Raw genomic sequence first — 21,628 nt, forward strand, 5'->3', positions numbered from 1 at the left:
AGGAAGAGTGAAAATTTCCCAAACTTGCTGCGGATGTTCTGGCAGCGGCGGCCAATGAGAGAATCCAAACTTGCTCGGAGCCTGCCCCTGGCGTGAGTACTTGAATACAAATATCTTTGCTTGGATGCGCTGTGCCTGAGATGTCCTGTGTGGAATGTGCCGCCTCAAAGCGACAGTGAGTGCACATCACACACACAGTGGCTCTCAATAGACAATAGACAATAGACAATAGGTGCAGGAGTAGGCCATTCGGCCCTTCGAGCCAGCACCGCCATTCAATGTGATCATGGCTGATCATCCCCGTTCCTGCCTTCTCCCCATATCCCCTGACTCCGCTATCTTAAATCACTCTTAAGAAATCACTCTTAAAGCACAGTTTCCTTTCTTGAAGTTGGGGTTTTTTCTCCTTTGCGATTAGTTACAGTATCTTGCTTTAAGAGTATTTTTTTCTCAACGTTCTGAAAGAACCCGCACATTTTAAACAGTCAGCGAATACTGCCGGCCATGTCATCTCAATTAGAATTGAATTTCAATTGAAAATGTGACCTGGTTTGATGAAATCACTCTCACGGCACAGTTTCCTTTGTTCAAGTTGGGTGTTGCAATTGCAGTTCGTTGGAAGTGTCTTGTTTTTAAATGCATTGTCTCATCGTTGAGAAATAAACCAGCACCGCCATTCATTGTGATCATGGCTGATCATCCCCAATCAGTACCCCGTTCCTGCCTTTTCCCCATATCCCCTGACTCCGCTGATTTTAAGAGCCCTATCTAGCTCTCTCTTGAAAGCATCCAGAGAACCAGCCTCCACCGCCCTCTGAGGCAGGGAATTCCACAGACTCACAACTCTCTGTGAGAAAAAGTGTTTCCTCGTCTCCGTTCTAAATGGCTTACTCCTTATTCTTCAACTGTGGCCCCTGGTTCTGGACTCCCCCAACATCGGGAACACGGGGAAGGGAATGGAAACTCTTGCAAGGCTGCCAGGGAAAGGCAGGAGGGAGGGAACACACCAGGGAAACAGGCCATTCGGCCCAACTTGGTTAGATCTAGTGCTAGGGCTCTTAAAGATAGGGGAGTCGGGGGATATGGGGAGAAGGCAGGAATTGGGTACTGATTGGGGATGATCAGCCATGATCACATTGAATGGCGGTGCTGGCTCGAAGGGCCGAATGGCCTACTCCTGCACCTATTGTCTATTGGCTTTAGTCACAGGGTCGTGAATCTGTGGAATTCATTGCCACGGAAGGCTGTGGAGGTCAAGTCAATGGATATTTTTGAGGTGGTGATTGATGGATTATTGATTAGTACGGGTTGGGTGGAAGATTGCAACCTTCACGTGGTCCACCCTGTTTCGACTAATGCAATCAACTCGACGTGCACAAACGGAAGATCAAATAGAACAAGTTGTCCAACAACTTTAGGCTGTGCACGCCATATGAAAGAAGAAGAAGCAGAAGAGGATTAGTACGGGTGTCAGGGTTTATGGGGAGAAGGCAGGAGAATGGGGTCGAGAGGGAAAGATAGGCCAGCCCTGATTGAATGGCTGGGTAGACTTGACGAGCCGAATGGCCTCATTTTGATCATAGAAACATAGAAAATAGGTGCAGGAGTAGGCCATTCAGCCCTTCAAGCCAGCACCGCCATTCAATGTGATCATGGCTGATCATCCAGAATCAGTACCCTGTTCCTGCTTTCTCCCCATACCGCTTGATTCTGTTAGCCCTAAGAGCTCTATCTAATTCTCTCTTGAAAACGTCCAGTGAATTGGCGTCCACTGCCTTCTATGGCTGAGAATTACAGATTCACAACTGATCCTATAACTTATGAATTTATGAACTTGTCCATGCCATCCAAGACGCCCCATCTAAGATAGTCCCATTTGCCTGCATTTGGCCCGTATTCCTCTAAACCTTTCCCATCCATGTAGCAGTCCAAGTTTATTAAAAACTAGACCAAGTGCAGACCCGTTGGGTCTGTTCCCCCAACGTGCGGTTGTGGGGGGTGGGGGAGGCGGCATGCAGCGTCACACACACTAACTACCCCCCCCCCCCCCCGCACTCACGCTAATTACCCCCCTTGTAATTATATTAATATTATTAATTTGCTCCTTTTACCCCATAACCACCCTATCTACTGACGCATAGCCCCCAACTTGCAGTCACATCTAGAGAGGGGGAGGGGAGGTTAGAGAGTGAGGGCAGAGAGAGAAGGGGCAGAGACAGAGAGAGACACAGAGAGGGGCAAGAGGGATAGGGGGGTGGAGAGGAGGAGAAGAGGGAGGGTGGGTGAGGAGAGAGGGAGGGTGAGAGTGAGGGGGAGAGAGAGGGGGAGAGAGAGGGTGTGCTGAGAGGGGGGTGAGGTGGGGAGGGTGGAGGGAAGAGGGAAGGGGGTGTGGAGGGGAGGGAGAGAGAGGGGGGGGAGAGAGAGGGGGGGAGAGAGAGGGGGGGAGAGAGGGGGGGGAGAGAGGGGGGGGGAGAGAGGGGGGAGCGAGAGGGGGGGGGGGAGAGAGGGGGGGAGAGAGAGAGGGGGGGAGAGAGGGGGGGGGAGAGAGAGGGGGGGGGAGAGAGGGGGGGAGAGAGGGAGGGGAGGAGGGGGGGGGAGAGAGGGGGGGAGGAGAGAGGGGGGGGAGGAGGGAGGGGGAGAGAGGGGGGAGAGAGAGGGGGGGGAGAGATGGGGGGGGAGAGAGGGGGGGGGAGAGAGGGGGAGGAGGGGGGAGAGGGGGGGAGAGAGGGGGAGAGAGGAGGGGGAGGGGGGGGGGGGGGGGGAGGGAGGGGGGGGGGGGAGAGGGAGAGAGAGAGGGGGGGAGGGAGAGGGAGAGAGGGGGGGGGGGAGGGAGGGGGAGGGGGAGGGAGGGGGAGAGAGAGGGGGAGAGAGCGGGGAGAGAGAGGGAGAGAGGGAGAGCGAGGGAGGGGGAGGGGAGAGAGAGGGAGAGAGAGAGGGGGAGAGAGAGGGGATGGGGGGGGAGAGGGAGGAGGGGAGAGGGAGGAGGGGGAGAGGAGGAGGGGCGAGGAGAGGAGAGGGAGAGGGAGGAGGGAGAGGGAGGAGGGAGAGGGAGGAGGGGAGAGGGAGGAGGGAGGAGAGGGAGGAGGGAGAGGGAGGAGGGGAGAGGGAGGAGGGGAGAGGGAGGAGGGGAGAGGGAGGAGGGGAGAGGGAGGAGGGGAGAGGGAGGAGGGGAGAGAGAGGAGGGGAGAGAGAGGAGGGGAGAGAGAGGAGGGGAGAGAGAGGAGGGGAGAGAGAGGGGGTGCCTTTTTACCCAAACCCCCCAAACAACCATTTACAGGCAGTGCTTTTTTCCTCAAACTAACCATATTTTCATTTTCAAACCACATTATGGGTACTCACAGCTGTGGAGACATTTGTTCAGTGTCATTCAGAGCTCTGATTGAGGCACACCACTTGCAGAGACTGATTGAGGCACACCACTTCCTGGTTTTATAGTCCCTCCCCCTCCCTCCAGCGGGGGCAGCAGAGAGAATGGGGAATTTTGTAAAAACATTAATATCTCTGTCACTTTTCTTCGATGGGAAAAATCCTCGGCACATACGGCGGAGGGGGGCTCTGAGCTAGGTGGCCAAAAATGACGGCCGTAGGTGGCGGCGTTCTCTCGGAAATCGCAGCACAGAAGGCCAAAACCGGTCAAGAACAGACTTTTAGTAATATAGATGTTCGTCTATAGTCAGATTTATTCATCACAGACACAATGAAGTGCAGTGAAATGAATTTGCCAGCAGCGGTACAATAAAAAAGAACACACAATTAACAACAAAAATTTAACACAAAACATCCACCACAGCATTCATCACTGTGGTGGAAGGCACAAAGTTTGGTCAGTCCTCCTCCATTTCCCCCCGTGGTCGGGACCACAAACCTCTGCAGTCGCCGCTGTGGGTGGCCAGATGTACAGGCACGGTAAGTCCCAAATCGGTGCTTCGCTATCGGAGATCGCGGCTTCAAGATGCTGTAGGCCGCAAGCCTGCGGCCGAAGATGTAAGTCCCTGCCGCACCGCGGCTAGAAGCACCGCAGTCCGTGGCTTCAAGATGTTGTAGGCTGCGTGCCGGCAGTCGTTATCGTACCTGTCTCAACCACCTCCTCTGGCATCTCATTCCATACACCCACCACCCTCTGAGTAAAAAAGTTGCTCCTCAGGTTCAAATCTTTCTCCTCTCACCCTGCACTCTGGTTCTTGATTTCCCTACCCTGGGTAAAAGGCTCTGTCCATTCACCCTATCAATTCCCCATGTGATTTTATACACCTCTATAAGATCACCCCTCTGCCTCTTGCGCTCCAAGGAATAAATTCTTATCCTGCCCAATCTCTCCCGATAACTAAACTAATAAGTCTCTTGGGATAACTGTGCCTGTTCCAGTTCTTTGAAAGAACTACCATGAAGCTGGAAAGAGTACAGAGAAGATTTACACAGTTGTTGCCAGGACTTGAGGACCAGAGCTAAAGGGAGAGATTGGGCAGGATAAGAATTTAACCTATGATGTCAGTGCAAATGATGAATAATTTTTAACTCAAAAAGATGATCTGATGGTTATTAATTACTGAACAGGATTTCATAACATATAGTGGTGAATACCTAAAGGATGACCTTGCTATGAATAGAACCTGTAAAATCCAATTTCATCTCCTTCTTAATCATCTCCTTCTTGGCGACAGCAGTTTCCAAGATGATTTTAGCTGCGAGCACAATAGTTTTCAAACTTTCCATTTGAAAGGAACCCCCTTAAAATATTACCAGGTGTCGAGACCACTTGTGTCAAAGCTGCTGAAAACCACACGGTCCCAGTTTAGTTCAGTTTAGAGATACAGCGCGGATACAGGCCCTTCGGCCCACCGAGTCCGTGCTGACCAGCACCCTAACACTCGTCCATTTACAATTATACCAAGCCGACTAGCCTACAAACCTGCACATCTTTGGAGTGTGGGAGTAAACTGGAGCTCCCAGAGAAAACCCACACGGTCACAGGGAGAACGTACAAACACAACGAACAGACAGCACCCGGAGTCGGGATCGAACTCGGGTCTCTGGTGCTGTAAGACAGCCACACTACCGCTGCGTCATCTCTGTAGAAATGTACTTGATACCATAGCACAGGAACAAACACATAACACCAGCAACGAAATGCAGGCGTGATTTGATTGACATTGTAAAAATCTGCAACGATTTGCATCACGTATTTTGTGTGAGGAGATCATAGGTGGAATGTGTTTACATTTAGCAGCGGATATTAGAATATCATTTCATGCAGTATTATCCTGAACAACTTGTAACACAACTAGTTATTTCCACAGTCTATTAATTTGCAACAAATTGACGCTAATAGCAAAATGTGACACTTTGGAATGGAATACAAAATTGTTCCGCAGGCATTTCTTTCTGTCAATTCTTAATCATTATATTTAAATGGCTAGAACACACGATGTTTGGTGTCCCGGTTAGCTAATTTAAAAAAAAAACTGCACGTTCACAGAGCTAATACATGCGTTTGGGACCTTTGTACATTCGTTTCGTTTGAAAACGGGACCTGTTCTGGTGAAATCATTCTCACAAAACAATTTTATTTGTTCAAGCTGGGGTTTGTATTTGCAATTAGTTGCTGTATCTTGCTTTAAATGGATTTTCTCAACGTTATGACCCCCCCCCCCCCCTCCCCCTCCCCCTCCCCCTCCCTTGTAGAGGCAAATACTGCTGGCGATGTGTTTTCATTTGCTAGCGTGACCTGCTTTGATTAAATCACTCAGTTTCCTTTGTTCCAACTTGTGTTTCTGTATTTGCAATTAGTTGCAGTATCTTGTTTAAAGTATATTCTCACAACGTTGAGAAATCCCCGCTGTGTATTGAAACAGGGGGAAGTGTCAGCATATACTGCTGGACATGTAATCTCAATTGAAAATGTGAGCAGTTTGGCAATTGGCAATAGACAATAGACAATAGGTGCAGGAGTAGGCCATTCGGCCCTTCGAGCCAGCACCACCATTCAATGGCCGATCATTCCCAATCTGTACCCCGTTCCTGCCTTCTCCCCATATCCCCTGACCCCGCTATCTTGAAGCATTCTTAAGAAATCACTGTTAAAGCACAGTTTCCTTTCTTGATGGGGGTTTTCTCATTTGCAATTAGTTGCAGTATCTTGCTTTAAGAGTATTTTTTTCTCAACGTTGTGAAAGAACCCTCCCCCCCCCCCCCTCCCATTTTAAACAGTCAGCGAATACTACCGGCCATGTCATCTCAATTGAATTGAATTACAATTGAAAATGTGACCTGTTTTGATGAAATCACTCTCACAATACAGTTTCCTTTGTTCAAGTTGGGTGTTGCATTTGCAGTTCGTTGCAAGTGTCTTGTTTTTAAATGCATTTTCTCATCGTTGGGAAATAAACCTCATGTAGACAGCCAGCAAATTACTGCAGGCGATGTGTGAGTTATTTTGGTTTTTATTTAGCTCTGCATCGTAACCCCGGTGATGCAGTTGTGTAGGAAGGAGGTGCAGATGCTGGGTTTGGTGTCTGTCCCCGCCCGGTCTGAAGAAGGGTTTCGGCCCGAAACGTCGCCTATTTCCTTCGCTCCATAGATGCTGCTGCACCCGCTGAGTTCCCCCAGCAATTTTGTGTACCAGCAATAAGCAGCTTGTCGGTCTGTCTGTCCTCCAGTGGTATGGAGACTGTAGTAGGCGGCGCAGGAACGCGTGGGCGGCGGAACGGCAGCGTGGGGCGGGGGGGGAGGAGGAGGCGGGGTTTGCGGGGGGGAGGAGGAGGGGGCGGGGTTTGCGGAGAGGGGGCGGGGTTTGCGGGGGGGGCGGGGTTTGCGGGGGGGGAGGAGGAGGGGGCGGGGTTTGCGGGGGGGAGGGGGCGGGGTTTGCGGGGGGGAGGAGGAGGGGGCGGGGTTTGCGGAGAGGGGGCGGGGTTTGCGGGGGGGCGGGGTTTGCGGGGGGAGGAGGAGGGGGCGGGGTTTGCGGGGGGGAGGAGGAGGAGGAGGGGGCGGGGTTTGCGGGGGGGAGGAGGAGGGGGCGGGGTTTGCGGAGAGGGGGCGGGGTTTGCGGGGGGGCGGGGTTTGCGGGGGGGGAGGAGGAGGGGGCGGGGTTTGCGGGGAGGTGGGGGAGGGGGGCGGGGTTTGCGGGGGGGAGGAGGAGGGGGCGGGGTTTGTGGGGGGGAGGAGGAAGAGGGGGCGGGGTTTGCGGGGAGGTGGGGGAGGGGGCGGGGTTTGCGGGGGGAGGAGGAGGGGGCGGGGTTTGCGGGGAGGAGGAGGAGGGGGCGGGGTTTGCGGGGAGGAGGAGGAGGGGGCGGGGTTTGCGGGGAGGTGGGGGAGGGGGCGGGGTTTGCGGGGGAGGAGGAGGAGGAGGGGGCGGGGTTTGCGGGGAGGTGGGGGAGGGGGCGGGGTTTGCGGGGAGGTGGGGGAGGGGGCGGGGTTTGCGGGGGGAGGAGGAGGAGGGGGCGGGGTTTGCGGGGAGGTGGGGGAGGGGGCGGGGTTTGCGGGGGAGGAGGAGGAGGAGGGGGCGGGGTTTGTGGGGGGGAGGAGGAGGGGGCGGGGTTTGCGGGGAGGTGGGGGAGGGGCGGGGTTTGCGGGGGAGGAGGAGGAGGAGGGGGCGGGGTTTGCGGGGAGGTGGGGGAGGGGGCGGGGTTTGCGGGGAGGTGGGGGAGGGGGCGGGGTTTGCGGGGGGAGGAGGAGGAGGGGGCGGGGTTTGCGGGGAGGTGGGGGAGGGGGCGGGGTTTGCGGGGGAGGAGGAGGAGGAGGGGGCGGGGGTTTGCGGGGAGGTGGGGGAGGGGGCGGGGTTTGCGGGGAGGTGGGGAGGGGGCGGGGTTTGCGGGGAGGAGGAGGGGGCGGGGTTTGCGGGGAGGAGGAGGAAGAGGGGGCGGGGTTTGCGGGGGGGAGGAGGAGGAGGGGGCGGGGTTTTGCGGGAGGTGGGGGAGGGGGCGGGGTTTGCGGGGGAGGAGGAGGAGGGGGCGGGGTTTGCGGGGAGGTGGGGGAGGGGGCGGGGTTTGCGGGGGAGGAGGAGGGGGCGGGGTTTGCGGGGAGGAGGAGGAAGAGGGGGCGGGGTTTGCGGGGGGGAGGAGGAGGAGGGGGCGGGGTTTGCGGGGAGGTGGGGGAGGGGGCGGGGTTTGCGGGGAGGAGGAGGAAGAGGGGGCGGGGTTTGCGGGGAGGGGTGGGGGAGGGGGCGGGGTTTGCGGGGAGGTGGGGGAGGGGGCGGGGTTTGCGGGGGGAGGAGGAGGGGGCGGGGTTTGCGGGGAGGTGGGGGAGGGGGCGGGGTTTGCGGGGTTTGCGGGGGGGGAGGAGGAGGAGGGGGCGGGGTTTGCGGGGAGGTGGGGGAGGGGGCGGGGTTTGCGGGGGAGGAGGAGGGGGCGGGGTTTGCGGGGAGGAGGAGGAGGAGGGGGCGGGGTTTGTGGGGGGGAGGAGGAGGGGGCGGGGTTTGCGGGGAGGAGGAGGAGGGGGCGGGGTTTGTGGGGGGGAGGAGGAGGGGGCGGGGTTTGTGGGGGGGGAGGAGGAGGAGGGGGCGGGGTTTGCGGGGGGGGAGGAGGAGGAGGGGGCGGGGTTTGCGGGGGGGGAGGAGGAGGAGGGGGCGGGGTTTGCGGGGGGGGGAGGAGGAGGAGGGGGCGGGGTTTGCGGGGGGGGAGGAGGAGGAGGGGGCGGGGTTTGCGGGGGGGGAGGAGGAGGAGGGGGCGGGGTTTGCGGGGGGGGAGGAGGAGGAGGAGGGGGCGGGGTTTGCGGGGGGGGAGGAGGAGGAGGGGGCGGGGTTTGCGGGGGGGCGGGGTTTGCGGGGGGGAGGAGGAGGGGGCGGGGTTTGCGGGGGGGAGGAGGAGGAGGGGGCGGGGTTTGCGGGGGGGGAGGAGGAGGAGGGGGCGGGGTTTGCGGGGAGGTGGGGGAGGGGGCGGGGTTTGCGGGGGGGAGGAGGAGGAGGGGGCGGGGTTTGCGGGGAGGTGGGGGAGGGGGCGGGGTTTGCGGGGGGAGGAGGAGGGGGCGGGGTTTGAGGGGGGGAGGAGGAGGAGGAGGGGGAGGGGTTTGCGGGGGGAGGGGAGGAGGAGGAGGAGGAGGGGCGGAGTGGGAGGGGAGGTGGAGGGAGGGGGGGGGCGGGGTTTGGGGGGGGGAGGAGGAGGGGGCGGGGTTTGCGGGGAGGAGGAGGAGGGGGCGGGGTTTGTGGGGGGGGAGGAGGAGGGGGCGGGGTTTGCGGGGCACAGCCTGGGGCAACATGGCGGCGGGCGGATGGAAATACTGATGACTGTCAGGAAAATCGCCTCGATCTGTACCATGGTGAGTCTCGACAAACAGCACGAAACAAAGACAACTAGAGAAGCGACATACGCACTCAACACGATAGTCCCACTTAGAGCACCACCGGCACCTCCCACCTCTAAGCTCTCTCTCCTTCCCCCTCTCTCTCCTTCCCCCTCTCTCTCCTTCTCCCTCTCTCTCCTTCCCCTCTCTCTTTCCATCCCCTTCCCTCCGGTCAGACCCTAGCCCGCTGTTAACTTGCAATTTTTACTATTATCCCTGGCAAAAAAATACAAAACCCGCAGCCAACCGATCAATGGGAATAAGCAGCCTTGTGTGTCTCTGACCAGCTGCAACTCTGGGCTCGGTGCAATTCTCATTGCAAGATTTATGTCAAACATATTTTCCCCATTTCAAATTTGTCCTTTGTGATTTTGGTTTATTAGCCTCTGATGATATTAGGTGCTTAGTCAGGACTGATGACACTGGCTTGCAGGTCGAATGTCCCAGTCCAGCTTTGTATTTGTTTATTGAAGGGAAAAAATGTGCCACTCCCCCTGTTTTTGTGTAATAGCTACAAAGGCGCATGTTCCTAGCTTGGTGGGGAAATAGTTCAGTGCATCAATGTAAGTATTCACATTATTTGGCTACTGCCGACTGGTTTATTGCAAAACTATCAGTTAGGAATTTTATCTAAATGAATATTGATTTGTAGAAATGACAGCGTACATTTATCAGATGATCCTGTTAGTAGGAGTACAAGTTCTGACATTATTCCCTAGAATGCAGGAGGATAAAAGGTGATCTAAGAGATGTACAAGATCATGAAAGGAAGAGATAGAGTAAATGCACACTCTTACCCAGAGTAGGGGAATCGGGAACCAGAGAACATACGTTTAAGGTGAGGGGGGGAAAGATTTAATAGGAACCTGAGGGGCAATTTGTTTACACAAAGGGTGGTGGTTGTATGGAACAAGTCGCAGGAGGAGGCGGTTAAGAAACATTTGGACAGGTATATGAACAGGATGGGATTCGAGGGATATGGGCCAAACTCAGGCAGAAGGGGCTGGTATGGATGGGTCATGATGATAGAGCTGGTCAAATTGGGCCGAAGGATCTGTATCCATGCTGTATGATTCTATGACGACAGATGGCACAATGGGCTAAGTGTTCGGCTGGCAACCGGAAGGTAGCTGGTTCGAATCCCGCTTGGAGTGCATACTGTCGTTGTGTCCTTGGGCAAGACACTTCACCCACCTTTGCCTGTGTGTGTGGATGTAATTATGTGAAGCACTTTGGGGTCAATGCAAGTTGACTAAAAATGTGCTATATAAATAAAGAAATTTAATTTAATTTAATTTATGACTCTTAATAGATCTTTGATCTTCAGATACAATGTTGAAATAATATAACTTCAGTTGAAGATGGGCTTTCTATGTTCAACAATTACTCAGACAATGCATAATAGTCAACATCTACATCGGCGAGACCAAGCGCAGGCTCGGCAATTGTTTCACTGAACACCTCCGCTCGGTCCGTCTTAACCTGCCTGATCTCCCAGTGGCTCAGCACTTCAACTCCCCCCTCCCATTCCCAATCTGGCCTTCCTGTCCTGGACCTCCTCCATTTGCCCAGTGCAAATTGGAGGAACAGCACCTCATATTTCGCTTGGGTAGTTCACACCCCAGCGGTATGAACATTGACTTCTCTAACTTCAAATAGCCCTTGCTTTCTCTCTCCAACCGCTCCCCCTTCCCAGTTCTCCCACCAGCCTTACTGTCTCCGCCTACATTCTATTGCATTTCTGGTTAACTTCACTAAACAAATGCACATTTCATATCCGTGCTTATTTTTGGACTCTAAATGTTGTATTCTGGAGAGCTCTAGGACTGAACCCCAAAGTATATTTCAAAGTGCATTTTAATCTAAAAGTCCACTGTTTCCCATTCAAATAGATTCAGATCATTCAGTGTAGTGGATTGGAATAATTTTCCACAGTAGGAACTTTCAGTTAAAAGAACCCGATATTCTTAAATAACGTAGACTCAAAATGCTGGAGTAACATAGAAACATAGAAATTAGGTCCAGGAGTAGGCCATTCGGCACTTCGAGCCTGCACCGCCATTCAATATGATCATGGCTGATCATCCAACTCAGTATCCTGTACCTGCCTTCTCTCCATACCCCTTGATCTCTTTAGCCACAAGGGCCACATCTAACTCCCTCTTAAATATAGCCAATGAACTGGCCTCAACTACCTTCTGTGGCAGAGAATTCCAGAGATTCACCACTCTCTGTGTGAAAAATGTTTTTCTCATCTCGGTCCTAAAGGATTACCCCCTTATCCTTAAACTGTGACCCCTTGTTCTGGACTTCCCCAACATCGGTAACAATCTTCCTGCATCTAGCCTGTCCAACCCCTTAAGAATTTTGTACGTTTCTATAAGATCCCCCCTCAATCTACTAAATTCTAGCGAGTACAAGCCGAGTCTAGCCAGTCTTTCTTCAGCGAGAAAGACAGCATCTCTGGAGAGAAGGATTGGGTGATGTTTCAGGTCGAGACCTTTTTCTTCAAACACTGGTTTAAAGAAGGGCCTGGACGTGAAATGTCACCCATTCCTTCTCTCCAGAGATGCAGTGTATCCCTCTGAGTTACTCCAGCATTTTGTGTCGATCTTTGGTGTAAATGTGCACCTGCAGTTCCTTCCTACACATTTCTTAAAGAGTGTGTTCTTTTTGATTTCTCGACACTTAGAATTATATTTTACATTTATTTTCTTGTTCCTAAGCAATAATATAAGGACAAAACCTACTCATTTTGATACTGGAAATCTGAAAACAAAACAGATAGGACCGGTGACCATAACTTCAGAATAAAAGGATGTACCTTTAGCGAGGAGATGAGGAGGAATTTCTTTAGTCAGAGGGTGGTGAATCTGGAATTCCTTTCCACAGAAGGCTGTGGAGGCCAAGTCGATGGAAGAGATTGATTATTAAGGGTATCAAGGGTTATGGGGCGAAGGCAGGAGAATGGGGTTGGGAGGAAAAGATAGATCAGCCATGAATGAATGGTGGAGTAGACTTGATGGGTCCAATGGCCTAATTTTGCCCCGATCACTTATGAACATAATGCTAGAAATGCCCAGCACATCAGACAGAGTTTATGCAGAGGGAGATATTTAACATTTCAGCTCTGATCTTTCATCAGAACTGAAAAAACTGTAAAAATCATTTTTTAATATTACAGAGAACAGTGAGAGGACAATAGAAACTTCTGTGATAGGGGAGAGACCAAGAGACTTTGAATGTCACAAAATTGCTTCTTCACTGACATTCCTTCTATTATAAAGTCAGAAGTGGGAATGCACAGTCATCGATGAACAATGTTCAACCTCATTTGCAACTCCTCTGTGAAGTGAAGCAGTTCATGCCTGCAAGTATAAAGCCCTGGATCACGTTCAAGCTTGAGCTAAATAAGGAGCAAGTAGCATTTGCACTACAGAAGTGCCAGGCAGCGACCATATCCATCAAAAGACAGGTTAACAAACTGCCCTTGACAATCAACGACACTGCCTATCCCTCGACCCATGACCCTACAGACGAACACCATCTCCCAGACTGTTTCTGATCTCAATGCCTCTGGCAAGAGGTAGGCAGTGTTGTAGAGCAGAGGGATCTAGGAGTGCAGGTGCATGGTTCCTTGAAGGTCGAGTCACAGGTAGACAAGGTTGTCAAAAAGGCTTTTGGCACATTGGCCTTCATCAGTCAGAGTATAGAAGAAGGGTCTCGATGCGAAACATCACCCATTCCTTCTCTCCAGAAATGCTGCCTGTCCCGCTGAGTTACTCTGGCTTTTTGTGTCCAACCAGCATCTGCTGTTCCTTCTTACACGTATAGAGTATAGAAGTTCGGTCATGTTGCAGTTGTATGAGACGTTGGTGAGACCGCATTTAGAATATTGTGGGTGGACAAAAATGCTGGAGAAACTCAGCGGGTGAGGCAGCATCTATGGAGCGAAGGAAATAGGCGATGTTTCGGGTCGAGACACTTCTTCAGAATATTGTGTTCAGTTCTGGGCACCATGTTATAGGAAAGATATTGTAAAGCTTGAAAGGGGTCAGAGAAGATTTATGTTGCCAGGACCAGAGTGTGTGAGCTATAGGGAGAGGTTGAGTAGGCTGGGTCTCTATTCCATGGAGTGCAGGAGGATGAGGGGTGATCTTATAGAGGTGTACAAAATTATGAGAGGAGTAGATTGGGTAGATGCACAGAGTCTTTTGCCCAGAGTAGGGGAAAAGATTTAAAAGGAATCTTTTTTATACAAAGGGTGGTGGGTGTATGGAACAAGCTGCCAGTTGAGACTGGGACTATCCCAACGTTTAAGAAACAGTTAGACAGATACATGGATAAGACGGGTTTGGAGGGATATGGACCAAGTGCAGGCAGGTGGGACTAGTGTAGCTGGGACATGTTGGCTGGTGTGGGCGAGTTGGGCCGTAGGGCCTGATTCCACACTGTATCACTCTATGACTCTATAAGATTTCAATCCTTAATCTTCCTATTCCTCTTGTCTCCACCTGCCTGAATCTAATTGAAGTTTTCAGTTAACATGCAATTAGAATTTCTATTAAGTTAACTAATACTTTTCTTTTAGTGAGACATTAATTCCCTAAACTTAATTGTAATATACCTATTGTTAAACTCAAGACGTATTGCAACCAGTGCTTGTTGAAAACCTACCAGGAACTCATGATGGGTCTATGGATAAGAATTGTAAAAGATATGGGCCAAGCGCCGGCAAGAAGAATTAGCTTGGTTAGGCAACTTGGTCGATGTAAATTAATTGTGCCAAAGGACCTGTTTCCATGCTCTTCATTGATTTCTCCAAAAACTGTAATACCTGTATTATTATGGTATTTTTTTTAACTCATTTTGGTTTAGGGATTAGAATAATAATCTGAGTTTAGTTACTCCTTTAATTTGCTTTACAATAACATAGAACAGAACACTACAGAAACAATGTCTGTCGAACATGATGCCAAGACCAACTCTTCCTCTACCTAATCCATTTTCCTCCATTTTCTTTATATCCATGTGCTTATCCAAAAGTCTTTTAAATCCCACTATCGTATCTGCTTCCACACCAACCCCGGCAGCGTGATTCAGACACTCGCCACCCTCTATGTGGAAAAGCTACCTTGTTCCGTATGAACTGTACACTGCAAGGGCCAGGAAGCGAGCGGGTAAGATCATCTCTGACCCCTCTCACCCTGGCCACAAACTCTTTGAATCACTTCCCTCTGGAAGGCGACTCCGGACTGTCAAAGCTGCCACAGCCAGACATAAAAACAGCTTTTTTTCCCACGAGTAGTAGCTCTACTCAGTAACCAAAAATCTGTAGCCTCCTTTTGCTCTGGTATTTTATTTAATTCACATGTTTAATCGATAATGTTTTATTATTAATGTTTAATGTTTGATGTGTCATTCCTAACTGTCACTGTATGTCATGTTGTCACTTGCGGGCGGAGCACCAAGGCAAATTCCTTGTATGTGAATACTTGGCCAATAAACCCATTCATTCATTCCTTTAAACTTTTCCCCTCTCACCTTAAAGCTATGCCCTCTAGTATTTGATATTTTCAAGATGGGGGGAGGGAAAATGTTTTGACTGTCTACCCTATCTATGCCTCTCATGGTTGTGTATATACATCTATCGGGTCTCCCCTCAACCTCTGGCGATCCAGAGAAAACAATCCAAGTCTGTCCAACCTTTCCCTGTAGCTAATAAACGCTAATCCGGGCACCCTTTCCAAAGCATCCACCATGTTCCTGTAATGTGGCAACCAAAACTGCGTGGAATACGCCAAAGGTTACGTCGACCATTCTTATTTTAAGAATATGGAGTAAGCCGTTCAGAACGGAGACGAGGAAACACTTTTTCTCACGGAGAGTGGTGAGTCTGTGGAATTCTCTGCCTCGGTGGAGGCAGGTTCTCTGGATGCTTTCAAGTGAGAGCTAGATAGGGCTCTTAAAAATAGCGTAGTCAGGGGACATGGGGAGAAGGCAGGAACGGGGTATTGATGGGGGATGATCAGCCATGATCACATTGAATGGTGGTGCTGGCTCGAAGGGCCAAATGGCCTACTCCTGCACCTATTGTCTATTGTCTATAAATGCAGCCTAAGTAACGTCCTAAAAAACTTGCCTCTTGACTTCCTGCCTCTTACACTCAATGACCATCCAATGAAGGCAAGCATATATGTCGCCATTACCATTCTATGTACATGTGTTGCCGCTTTCAGGGAGTTATGAATTCTGACCAAAGATCCCCCTGTACAAGTTTTGTGGCCCTAAAGATGATTAAAGACTTTGTACAGTGTCCTTGTTCTGTTGGTTAAAGTGAAATTAAATCATTCAAATCTTTTCAGAATCTAGCAGTCTTTCCAAAAATCAATGAAGTTCAAAAGGGAGTTGAATTACCTGGGCTCATTTCTATTTTTAATTAGTATAAAATACCCATTCTGTTTCGGAATCAATCAAAACAAGATTATTTATCCTCGATTGCTTTCTTAAAAACGATGTTGCATTTAACCCACTAAGTTATTTAAATGAAGAACCTGCACAATTAATTTTGTTCAAACAATAATTTTCAGTTCAGTGTCATCCACATTTTGTATTTTGATCATTTTTGTCCTTGGACACATTGAGAAATGTTATCATTGTCGCTCTCAGCCTGCAGGAGCAAACATTAATCTGTATTAATATGGATATTTTTGGTCGAAAACACATCGTAAAAAGAGGGAATCATCAGTTATTTATTATACGATTTCAAGTCCTTAAGGGCCCGTCCCGCTTACGCGATTTTTTTCGGCGACTTGCCGGCACCCGTCAGAGTCGCAGCAGGTCTCCGAAAATTCTCAACGTGTTGAAAATCCAGCGGCGACCAGAAACAGATACGACTCTTTGGGCGACTACCTACGACCATACAGGCGTCACCCCGCGATGTCGTACCTTTTTCTGGTCGCCGCTGGATTTTCAAACTCGGTTGTACAGAGCCCTAGTGAAACCACACCTGGAGTATTGTGCGCAGTTTTGGTCCCCTAATTTGAGGAAGGACATTCTTGCTATTGAGGGAGTGCAGCGTAGGTTTACAAGGTTAATTCCCGGGATGGCGGGACTGTCATATGCTGGGAGAATGGAGCAGCTGGGCCTGTACACTGGAGTTGAGAAGGATGAGAGGGCATCTCTTTGAAACATAAAATTGTTAAGGGTTTGGACACGCTGGAGGCAGGAAACATGTTCCCGATGTTGGGGGAATCCAGAAGCAGGGGCCACAGTGGGGCCACAGTTTAAGAATAAGGAGTAAGCCATTTAGAACGCAGACGAGGAAACACTTTTTCACACAGAGTTGTGAATCTGTGGAATTCTCTGCAGGCAGGTTCTCTGGATGCTTTCAAGAGAGAGCTAGATGGGGCTCTTAAAAATAGCGGAGTCAGGGGCTATGGGGAGAAGGCAGGACCGGGGTACTGATTGGGGATGATCATCCATGATCACATTGAATGGCGGTGCTGGCTCGAAGGGCTGAATGGCCTACTCCTGCACCTATTGTCTATTGTCTATTGAAAATTTTCGGAGACAAAAATTGCGTAAGCGGGACGGGCCCTTTAATCTTCCTATTGCTCTTGCCACCACCTGCCCCATGCCTACGTACATTGCTATAAATATTCACCTTGAGATCTCCCTTGCATTGCCATAAATCTGTGCGATCAGCAGATTTTTAATATTTGACAGTGGTTATTGTTGATTATTCATCTTTTTTTATTTGAGTAGTGTCATCATGCCAGGCAATTACTAAGAAAATCTTTCGCTGTTTGTGTGATCTCTTCTGGCCTCTGCTTCGCCCCCGCACTAGACTAGAGCAGAAATGCCTCGTCATCATGATACAGCCCAGTCAGCATCCCCGCCTGTGTTAATGTATGAGGAGCCACGGTGTTGTCCTGTGACTAAAGAGAGAGACAGATTCAAAGTAATGCTCTATTACGTCAGCTACATTTAGAAATTCAGATCGAAGTCTCTTTTACATCGTGGTATTTCAGATAATATAATGCAATATGAACTCCATCTCCTCGCACACACTTCCTGGCGACTGTCTGAAATTGACCCAGACCGTTCTCAACCTTGGTGTCATATTTGTGCCTGATCTCTTATCCATGTCATCTCTAAGATCTCTCATTTTTATCTCTGTAACATCATTGTAATCTGACTTTGCTTCAGTGTATCTTGTGCCGGCACAATCTTCGATGTCATTGTTATCTCCTTGCGTAACTGGTGCTTGTTCTGCTTTCCCAGAACGAGCACAAAACAAGCCCATGTCCACCAACTTAAAACTTGTTGATATAAAATGGCTTACTTAGCAACGCCTCAGTTTTACCATTCGCATCCTTGTTTTAAAATCCGTACAGAACCCCAATGCATCCCATTCTCTCTAACCTGATCCAATCCTATAACACCAATGACTCTTACTAATAATTAACATTACAATTGACATTAATAAACCCAAGCCCTTTGAGATATTTTTTTAAATCGCTCTAACCCTTAAACGTATCTACAATACAATTGGCAGCAATGAGAGGGGAAAAGATTGTCGGTGGAGAGGTGACTGAAGAAAGGTCTTGACCCGAATCGTCACCCATTCCTTCTCTCCAGAGATGCTGCCTGTCCCACTGAGTTACTCTAGCATTTTAGGTCTATCTTTGTACAGCCATGCGTTCAACTGCCTAGGTTCTGGGCACCTATAAGATTTTTATGATGTCAATAATTTGCACATTGCTGCAGAATGTTTAGGGATACTGATGTTTGACTATCGAAAGGGAAGGCACCCAAATTTTCCAAGAAATCCCTTCATGCTTCACCAAAAGTGCGGTACGGTGGCGCAGCAGTAGAATTGCTACCTTACAGCACCGATTGTGGGTGCTGTCTGCACGGAGTTTGTACATTCTCCTCATAAGGAGGGTGGGTTTTCTCCCAGATCTTCGGTTTCCTCCCACACTCCAAAGACGTACAGGTTTGTAGGTTAATTGGCTTGGTATAAAATGGAAATTGTCCCTAGTGTGTGTAGGATAGTGTTGGCGTGCGGGGATTGCAGGTTGGCTCGGACCCAGTGGGCCGAAGGGTCTGTTTCCGCACTGTATCGCTAAGCTACAACTAAACTTGATTCAGTATTTTTATATTTACTGGCCTGATGAATGAATGCCTTGTGTAAATGATATATTAAAACAGTCAAGGTGCACCTAGTAGATTAATAGAAAGATGGACCTGCATTTATTGGAAGACCGAATCTTCAATGCATGAGATTGGTTTGTGAGCCAGGTGTGTGGCAGGACCTGGATTTGAGGTCTTGCGTTTGGGTCGGTTGGCAAATGGAGAGGGTGGGGGGGGCGGGGGGGGGGGGGTTGGAACACTTCTACCTTTTCTCAATTCCTTGGTTTATTATTAAATTTATGATGCTAGTACGGAGCATAACAGTGTGTTTATTAATAGAAATCATATCTAATATTTGGGAAAACCTGTAGTCGTGTAGTATGGAAGTCCCTGGGATGCTAGGTTATCGGAGCTTTAGTCTCAAAATCAAAAGCTTTACATCAAAAGTCTGCGTACCCACCACACCACCTCCAGGTCCCTCAGATCGTCCAACTTGGGGTTACTGAACATCCAGCGGTCTAGGCATAAGCTCAGTGGCGACCGCGCCTTTGCGGTTGCAGCTTCTAGACTGTGGAACAGCATCCCTCTTCCCATCAGAACTGCCCCCTCCATCGACTCCTTTAAGTCTAGACTTAAAACTCATCTGTACTCTCAAGCCTTTCTTGACGTCCTCTGAGGGAGGGCTATATGTATGTATTTATGTATGTACTTAATCTATGAACCACTGTTGTACCTCCACCAATATTTGGTCAATGAGAGTTGTTTTTTAAATGTGCTATAGATATAAAAGTGACTTGACTTGACTTAGTGCAAAATGCAAAACTTGCATTTGAAGCAAGGCTTGCCATCAAGTTTGGTTGCAATGGGATACAGATCTATTCCTTGTAAAAAGATTTTGTTCAGCTATATTTAGAATATTTTATGATCTGATGGAAATACAGAACATCTGTAAAAGTTCAGATGTTATTTGAATGATGCCATGTTTCAAACTGATTTAAAAAAAATCTAATTTGAGATTTTGAATGTTATATTTGCCTTGATGAAGGCATTAGTTTGCATCTTGGCAGATAGGCTATTTGAATTGAACGCTGCAAAAACAGATGGCTTGATTAATTAATATAGATAAATGTTAAATGTTTCTTTTCCCAACCGTTAACATTTGGTAAGTTGCCACGCTGAGGGTTATTCACAAGGATGGTAGACAAAAATGCTGGAGAAACTCAGCGGGTGAGGCAGCATCTATGGAGCAAAGGAAATAGGCAACATTTCGGGTCGAGACCCTTCTTCAGACTGATGTGAGGGTGGGGGGGGCGTGAAGAAGAAAGGAAGAGGCGGTGACAGTGGGCTGAGGGAGAGCTGAGAAGGGGAGGAGAAGCAGGGACTACCTGAAATTAGAGAAGTCAATGTTCATACCGCTGGGGTGTAAACTACCCAAGCGAAATATGAGGTACTGCACCACATCTTCCCATCTCCTTCCATGTCGGCTTTCCGCAGAGACCGCTCCCTCCGTAACTCCCTGGTCCATTCGTCCCTTCCCACCCAAACCACCCCCTCTCCTGGCACTTTCCCTTGCAACCGCAGGAAATGCTACACTTGTAGCTTTACCTCCCCCCTTGACTCCATTCAAGGACCCAAGCAGTCTTTCCAGGTTCGCAGAGGTTCACCTGCACCTCCTCCAACCTCATCTATTGTATCCGCTTCTCTAGGTGTCAGCTGCTCTACATCGGTAAGACCAAGCGTAGGCTTGGCGATCGTTTCGCCCAACGCCTCCGCTCGGTTCACATTAACCTACCTGATCTCCCGGTGGCTCAGCACTTCAACTCCCCCTCCCATTCCGAATCCGACCTTTCTGTCCTGGGCCTCCTCCATGGCCAGAGTGAGCACCACCGTAAATTGGAGCAGCAGCACCTCATATTTCGCTTTTTTATTTATCTACACACTAGCGGATACATAACAATTGATTAATAGCTCTAACTCAGGAATTAGGAAGATTGAAAGAACCAGGGAACATTTAATTCATGTGGTGCTGTCCAAATTGTTTGTAGTTGTGGGGCGATAAGACACATACATCATTTCTGTGTCTTAAAAGAAGCAGCTAGTATGATAATTGCTGCATTGCTTTTAACTTTCAGATTATAGGTCTACAGGTTCCAGGAAGGTTCGGTTAGATTGGAAAATAGAACGTGTAACTCCATTATTCAAAAAGGGAGTGAGATGTTGAATCACAATAGGTCTCAATTCTTCTTCTTGCGTATGGCGTGCACAGCCTAAAGTTGTAGGTCAACTTGTTCTATTTGATCTATTTGTTTGTGCACGTCGGGTTGATTGGATTAGTCGAAACAGGGTGGACCACTTGAAGGTTGCAATCTTCCACCCCAGGTCTCAATAGATCAATTATTTCAGAGACATGGGTGAACAAATAGTTCTATGCATTCTTTGGGGAAAGACAAGGCTGTGATTATTCTTTGGTAAAGACATTGCCAACTCTACTTTGCTCTGACCTTTTCCTACCTGCAGCTCACGCTCCTCTACTTTCAATCTGAAGAAGGGTCCCGACCCGAAATGTCACCTATTCCTCCTTTCCCCCCCCCCCCCGACCCGCTGAGTTACTCCAGCACCTTGTGTCTATTATCAGAACTTAACTCTGTTAATACTTTAATCACCATTTCTGATAATTAATTTTTAGGAATAAACTATGTGACCACATTTTATTATAATGCAATTCTTTAAAAGTATATTCCTTCACCAACCTCTCCAATCATCTTGAATTCAATCATTATAGTGTCTTTATTTTTAACGATGCTTCTTTATTTCGCTGTGCTAAGCTCAATTCTTGCCTACTTAATGGATCGGTGTGGATAACTGTTGAAACCAAGTCCTTGTGGCGTGTAGACGACAAATGTATAGTTTTTGAGAATAGCTCGACTATAAAGAGAAAATTTAATATTTCTACCAGTGATTTTTAACGGTTATTGTTTCCATGATATGTGTTGAAGTTACAATAATATTTAGAATGCGTCGCAATATATCCATGAATTTCCACTCCACACTTTTTTTATGCTTCCATTTCAACTTGTAAAATAATTTTGTTATGTGGCTTTTCTCACAGCATTACATTGTCAGCTCGGTAAGCAAAATATGCTTTCATCCATTCTTTGCCTTGTCCCACTGAAGTTGTAAGCTAGATTGGTGAATGTGAATCTTGACCTCCAGTTAT

At 49.3% G+C, this 21,628-nt stretch overlaps 1 protein-coding gene across 3 annotated transcripts in view; it reads left to right on the plus strand.

Moving 5' to 3' along the window:
* Positions 1 to 9,164: 9,164 nt before the first annotated feature.
* LOC116979202 (ubiquitin carboxyl-terminal hydrolase 12) overlaps positions 9,165 to 21,628 on the plus strand; it is a 41,816-nt gene continuing 29,352 nt past the window's right edge. The window contains exon 1 of one of the 3 annotated variants that reach the window (XM_033030766.1): positions 9,165 to 9,249. In XM_033030766.1, coding sequence (XP_032886657.1) covers positions 9,202 to 9,249 — 48 coding nt within the window. In that variant the 5' untranslated portion in view covers positions 9,165 to 9,201. The remainder of the gene's footprint in view (positions 9,250 to 21,628) is intronic. The other 2 variants (XM_033030767.1, XM_033030768.1) reach the window with 2 other exon arrangements.

The sequence above is a fragment of the Amblyraja radiata genome, chromosome 12, assembly GCF_010909765.2.
Source record: "Amblyraja radiata isolate CabotCenter1 chromosome 12, sAmbRad1.1.pri, whole genome shotgun sequence".
NCBI classification, from domain to species: Eukaryota; Metazoa; Chordata; class Chondrichthyes; order Rajiformes; family Rajidae; genus Amblyraja; species Amblyraja radiata.